This window comes from Gopherus flavomarginatus, chromosome 3 (genome assembly GCF_025201925.1).
Source record: "Gopherus flavomarginatus isolate rGopFla2 chromosome 3, rGopFla2.mat.asm, whole genome shotgun sequence".
NCBI lineage: Eukaryota > Metazoa > Chordata > Testudines > Testudinidae > Gopherus > Gopherus flavomarginatus.
In genome coordinates this window covers 264,425,324-264,432,195 of record NC_066619.1, presented here as the reverse complement: position 1 = coordinate 264,432,195, position 6,872 = coordinate 264,425,324, and the positions used below count along the sequence as shown (strand labels likewise).

The window sequence follows — 6,872 nt, the reverse complement described above, 5'->3', positions numbered from 1 at the left end:
AAACGTTAGGAAAGCGGAATATAGAAGGATTAATTTACTCGATAATCTGTTCTACAGGTAAAACACTTTAAAGTACTTTTCGACCTTTACTAGTGTCAGATGTTTACGCCCCATGTGCTTCTTATATATTTAGGGCAGCGGCAGCTCTAAACCTTTATTGTTACGTATCGTCTCGAAAAGGTTTGTCTTGAAACTGGCAAAATGTGAGAGTTAGTGTGCTAGCTAGATCTGGGAAAACACAGGGCAAAAATCCGGATTCGCTCAGCACACCACGAAATTCATTCGCCGTTAAGATACATCTGAAAATAGGAGCCAACACTTCAGGTAGAAAGTCGAACAGGTGAACAACACACGCATGATTCCTGTTCAGATAATGCATCCTGCGCTTAAATGAGAAGTTATGTGATTAGGTAAGAAGAATTTTGCATGCCATGTAATTTTGATGTCTGAATCCATCCGAAGCATTCAGTGACTCGTTGGGCAAGTTCAAACGACATCTGACATATGATTAGAAAATCAGTGTGAGAAGCAACGAATACAAGATTTATCTTCCTCGTAAGCGCTATTATGTAACGATTATCTAATAATGGAAGAATGTAAACCAGTGTCCAAATTCCGTCGTTTATTCTAGAAACAAACACGCACATCTAGCATATTACATTATCCATATATTATATATGTAGAAATTGCTGAATATATATAATGAAATATCCAGTAAATTTTCTCTTTCGCACTTTCTCTTTCCATATATATGCAATATATAATTCCGTAGTGTGTGTGTAGTTGATATTGTACGTACATATACAGTATAATATGTGTTTAGGTACATACATACGTATATATACAACATTCGCATACATCTTATAGGTGCATGTGTTAATAAATACAATATAATATATACAAAGCTTTATATATGCCTAAAAACATATAGATAAATACACACACTTCTAGGAACTATATATGGAAAAAATGAAATCTCAGGTAAACTAAACACATGCAGATGTCACACAAAACATGAATAATGGTGATTTTATAAGTATAATTGTTGTAAAACAGATGATGAATGTATTTGACTCCTGCTCATAATTTCCCAGTATTTCCAGCCCAGCCCCACATGAGCTTTGAAGCAAACAGTTTCCATGTAAGCGCTGTATGGTTTCGAATTATGTTGGGATTTTATGGAAACAGCTGAAAATATCAGAGTCTGACGCATACACGACTTTCCCCTAACTATGTCTTCTCCAAACAGAAAAAGCTCCATAAAATCGAACGCAACAGGCCAAATCCTCTGTTTTCCTCAGGCGAATATCCCGCAATGAAGGCAATGAGGAGCAGGGTTTGGAACAGTATATGGTCCCAAATTACATCAGATTCTACGACCTCTCTCTCTAAACAGTGGTAGATGTCTCAAAACTCCTGCCATATATTAAATAGCTGTGCCAAGTGGTGAAATTCAATAGATGTTTTCAAGGTACTAGAGGTCTGGGGTGAGGAGGAGGGGCTTTAAAAATAATTGCCTGCCTAGTTTGCTGCAAACTTAAAGTAAGAGGGCTCATCAAATATGAAAAGGACAGCCTTGGTAAGTAAAGGAGCGATGATCTTAGACATTGTTATTTCTCAACACAACTACCAATCTTTTTATGGTGTCCATAGGTTAGTTAACAAGGGGCATCTGGCCCTCTGGTCAATATTAGCAGCTTGCATTAAACTGCCTCGTGCACAACAGAGTTGTGCCAGTGGGTTATTCACGTGTGCACCCTGCATGGTGTCTGTTTACTTACCTAAAGCTCCAGGATCTTAGGTCTGAAGGCTCGTCTTGGTCTCTCTGAAAACGTGGCCCACCCAATCCGAAGGAGAGAGGCGTGAAGGAACTGACACCTACCAGCGAACAGCAGCAAGTTCCCTTTCCCTGTAGCGGAGTAGTGGAAAAGACACCGATATATTTATGTCAAAGTGGCAGGTGAAAGACACACAAGCGCACTGCTGTCTGTACTGAATGGGGAATTCCACCCTCGCTGAATCGCGTAGCGCTCAGTGTCAGGAGCGGTCGGTTTTTTGCTAGGAGGGACATCGCATCGCATCTCTCAGTTTAATAGATGCGCTTAAGCGCTCGGAGGGGCTGGGGCTGCTGGAAACCCAGCGGGCTACGCTTCCCGCAGCACTGGGGCTTCCCACAAGCGCGCTTTGGCCAGGCAGCGGCAGCGGCCCCGCGCCTCGGGCCATGGCGAACAGCTCACCTTGAACTACCCTCACAGGCTGAAGCGGGCGACCACGGCTAGGCAGCTCGGGTCGCTCGAGCTCCGGGCTCCGCTGCGTTGAACGGCTGCCATTTAAAATCGAGTCAAGGTTAAAACCAACCAGCGCATGCATCGAAAGAAGCATGGCCCTGAGAGGTGCGGGAGAGGGATTAGCGCATGCAGGCCACATCCCACCCCAGGCCATGGTCACAGGATTGTCCGGCCTTTCATTCCAGGTATGGGTCAGCCTACTGCCTCCTGATCACCCCAGCAGCCAGGGTGGCTTGCAGTGGGACCTGTCCGGGGCAGACATGTTTGAAACGGACACTTCCTGTTGTATAGATAAAGGGGTTAGCATCAGAACTCATACTAGGATAAATAAAGGGGCTGGAGATCCTTCATCTCCCCACCCCCTCATGTTCAAATGAATGAGAGCAGAAGCTCTGAGCAAATCACAGCCATCCTGGGTTCAACTCTGAAGGAGGAAAGAGGGGAAAAGTTGCTAAGAAATAACCCCCCGACTGATTCCGGGGGATCCGTCCGGAGTGAAAGAACCTGGAAGAGGACGGAGGAGGTTAAAGGGGGATGTTTCAAGGAAAGGGTCCTTGTTAACTTCGTCTCATTTATGGCCTCATTCACCAATTATTCATTATTCTTATTATTACAATACAGGGGCGGGAATTGGTTGGCTGGGCTGCCCTCTGAGCCCAGTCTAGCCAATGGGAGGTTCGGGATGCTGGCCTGACCATCCCTCTTACCCATGAGTGGGAGCCTGGCATTCCCGCTCTCTGCGTTTTGATTTGCTCCCTAATTGACCTAAATAAAACGCCTGTGAGTGACAAGGCTTCTCCAAGCCCCTAAGGCAGCGCGCGTTCACACAGCCAGCCAGTCCAGATAGCAGCACCACTGAACTCATTGCAAGTAATTGCCCTGCTTTCCCCGGACTAATCCCATTTGCCCTGCTGCTCGTCCAATCGGAGAATTACTCCTCGCTTGTAAAACGTTTAACTTGCATGACATTTTTATTTCGTGATTAGCGTTTTCGCGCAGAATCTGGCACCTTGGATGGGCTCACCCCCCCCAGCCACTCCTAGCTGGCAGGAAATGATGGCAAACAGCGATCTGCAATGATTACTCCGGAAAAAAAAATCCTTTTATACCGGGAGAGCAGCCATCGGGTTCAGCAGAGAAAGAAGGCGATTGCTCGTACAGAGCGAAAGATCCCTTTAGCCTTGGAAACTGACTAGCGATCTAGCCAGCGAGCATTCCCAGCCCCCACTGCTCTGACCCTGCGAGCTGGACCCAGTATGCCGGACGAAGCCACCGACACCACCAATTCCGCCTCCGCCAGGGTCTCGTCTTTTTTTATCGAGAATTTGCTGGGGACCGAGGGGAAAGAGAGCCGAGGGGAGAGAACACAGGAGAGCACGGAGGATGGCCACAAAGAGACGCGATCGCACAGCGGAATAGCCGGCAGCCATTGCGCGCAGGTCTGCTGCCAAGTCTCTCCTTTTGGATTCAGTTCACAGAGCTATCCTCTCAGGGAAAGTACAATGGAGTGGTACAGAAGAGCTCATGCTAGTTTTATAGGATGCACCAGTCCAGACAGTAAGTTTCCTTGCGGTTCTGTACTTCTTGTTTCTTGAGCAGCCCACTGGGGTCCAAAATGCTCTTTGCTCGGCTAGAGCAAAAGGCAGCTCTGTAGCCATGGGTGTACCTGTCTCCATGCAGAGAGAGAGGGAGCAGCTTTCAGAGCAGGCTGCACTGTGTATTTATGTGTCAGACCTAGACTAGAGGACCAGAGGGGTTTTAGTTCCCAGATAATGTCATGTACATTTCTCCCCTGCATTGGAATTTTTGCACAATCACTCTAAGAAATGGATTTCCAATGGGAGTCTACACTCTTCCCTCAGGCACAAAAAGAGAGAATTGAATGAATGGCAAAATAGCGCTCGGAAGCAAGAGATCCAACTCCTCTCTTTTTAAAATCCCTTCTCTCGCACTGGCTCATTGTTTCTAACCAGATCTGCCCAGAACAATTCTCAGAAAAATTATAAATTATAATTCAAATGTCAATTCCCCCTCCCCCCCACTACATACACACACACTCGCGCGTTGAGCGTCAATCTTGTGGGCTGGTTTCAAAAAAATCCATATTTTAAAAAATAGAATAATCTGGAGCAGAAATAAAATAGCGATTATTCTGTAAAGGAATCCCCTAGTACCTAAGGCCTGCACCGTCGTGTTTTGAATGCGCCAAATAGCATTGGAGCAGACATTTAAATTCTAGCGCAGAAACTAACATCTGAAAAAGTTTGCAGGCTGGAGTCAGCTGTTCTGCTGAAAAAAAACCAAAACTGTTACTTAGCACACGCCTCTGAACTACAGAGGGGAAGGTTATATGCTAGCGTTTCCATGACTGTGATTTATGTGAAAGATGTGTTTGTACATCCTAGCAAGTCCTTTTTTTTACCAAAAGAGTGTTACTTCCTACATGGCCAGGCTCTTGTTTCAAAATTATACCTGGAAGCAACCAACGTAAACCCTTTTCTTTTCTATAAACAGATCTTAAAAAAACCAACCAACCAACCAAACAAACAAACAAAAACCTGAAGTCATTGGATAGTCTAAGATTTTCATTCCAACCTGAACCATTTTTAGAAGGCAGCTTTAAGAGTTCTATTATTACATTCTGTCTAATGCATTCAGTTTCGAAATACGAAATAACCAGTCAAGCTCCAAACGGCGGGTGGGGGGGGGGGGGAAATACTCCTCTACTTTAACACGTATTGAGCCCCCTTCATTTCTTTAAAAGGAATATCTGTAATTTCAGCCAGTGATAGACATATCTGTAATTTCTATTACTACAGGGTTACTGTTTGCATCATTTCTTAACCTAATGATTTTTAGTTGTGTAGCTAAGTGCTTATTGGTCTGGACAATGATCCTTTCTGAAGGGAAAATATTTATCCGTGTCATGTGCTGCGAAGGATGATTCCCTGTAATATTCATCGGGCGAAATAGGGGTGAACGTGAAAACAGGATGAGGGAGCGCAAGAAATCAGCTGCGCTGTGACGCCACATGCTCAGCTCTCCGTGTCTGCTTTATTTGCTGCTGTGTGTCCCATCCCTCAGTGGTAATTAGAGTTCATTTGTATGTGCAAATCAGTGTGGGAGTCTTTTAAATATATGAACATGCTAAATATTCTATTATACTGTATGTACTACATAATTAATACCCGAGCGATGAGTCTGGAGAGCCAGGAACGGGGTGTGTGTGTGTGTGTGTGTGTGTGTGTGTGTGTGTGTGTGGCTACAGAAGAAACAACCCTTGTTCCTTTCTCTCTCTCTCTCCATCAGCAAGTGACCGAGACTCTCCCGAGATCTCCGAGGAGGCATCAGCGGGGAGGCCAGGGGGCTGCAGGAAACAGGCGGACGAGCTGGGCTCGGCAGAGCGGAGAGAGGAGTTTGCTTGCGGCAGCAACAGCAGGGAGGAGGATGACAAAGCCGAGGAGCCGGACTCCGCTGAGCAGAGAGCCGCAGGCCGCAAGAAGAAGACCCGCACGGTCTTCAGCCGGAGTCAGGTCTTCCAGCTGGAGTCCACCTTCGACATGAAGCGCTACTTGAGCAGCTCGGAGAGGGCCGGCCTGGCGGCCTCCTTGCACCTCACCGAGACCCAGGTGAAGATCTGGTTCCAGAACCGCAGGAATAAGTGGAAAAGACAACTGGCTGCGGATTTGGAAGCGGCCAACGTCTCCCACTCTGCTCAAAGGATAGTAAGGGTGCCCATTTTGTACCACGAAAACTCGCCTGCAAGTGCTTTAGGCTTCACCTTGCCTCACATGTCTCCTCCCCTGGTGGGGTTTTCTAACGCTGTCAGCTACCCCCTGGCCACCTTCCCTGCCGCCTCAGTCCCGTTTCTGAGATCGCAAATGACAGGACTCGTTTGAGAATCCATCTTTGCAAGGACCTTTTTCCCGGCTCTGCCCCACTTTCCCCCTCCTCCTTTTCAGCCCCATTCTCCTCCCCCTTCCTCCAAACTTCTCATTTCGACATATACATTTCTTGATTTTATGCTTTTGAATTTTAAAACGTGCAATAAACATACTTTGGGGGTAACTATAAACGCAGGAGAAGGAAAACAGTCAAGACAGTGTCTGTCATCAGGATGTCTATGCCTGTCACGTGCCCAAAGAAAACACAGTTATGTGGAATGGAGTCTTTCCACTCCACCCTGCAAATGATCCGTTTAAAAATCGTAGATTTAGACATCAGAAATAATAACCCCGACGGTTCGATTTGTTAAATGGACTTCCGGTTTCCTTGACCTAAATGCTCTTTTTAGCGAATCCTAAGGTGTAGTCTTTGCTGAGCATGAGAAGAATGTAAAGAACGTTACAAATTCTGCGATGACAATGGCACAATTTAATACATGGGGGGGGAGAGGGGGGACGGACACACACCTTCCTTTTGGGTTAAATCCTGCGATATTACTGGGATGGAGTATGAATGAAGGTTGAGAAAGGGCTTCAGAATCTATCCCAGAATCGTCTTTCGACATTTCATAAAACTACAAGGTTTAGACGAAAGAGTCAAGTGTTTGGGAAGTTGGAAGGCTCTTTGGTTACAGTAAGT

General features: G+C 46.0%; 1 protein-coding gene across 1 annotated transcript; it reads left to right on the top strand.

Annotated features, from left to right (window-relative positions):
• Positions 1 to 3,544: 3,544 nt before the first annotated feature.
• LOC127048292 (homeobox protein HMX1-like) lies at positions 3,545 to 6,187 on the top strand. Its single transcript, XM_050947997.1, has 2 exons — positions 3,545 to 3,845; positions 5,598 to 6,187. The coding sequence occupies exons 1-2, from the start codon at positions 3,545 to 3,547 to the stop codon at positions 6,185 to 6,187; spliced, it is 891 nt and encodes a 296-aa protein (XP_050803954.1).
• Positions 6,188 to 6,872: the final 685 nt, after the last annotated feature.

Bases quoted from the DNA above. Each gene is read 5' to 3' on its own strand.
- LOC127048292 (XM_050947997.1), top strand. From the start codon at position 3,545: ATGCCGGACGAAGCCACCGACACCACCAATTCCGCCTCCGCCAGGGTC. The intron at 3,846-5,597 runs GTAAGTTTCCTT...TCTCTCCATCAG, and splicing joins AGGATGCACCAGTCCAGACA to CAAGTGACCGAGACTCTCCC.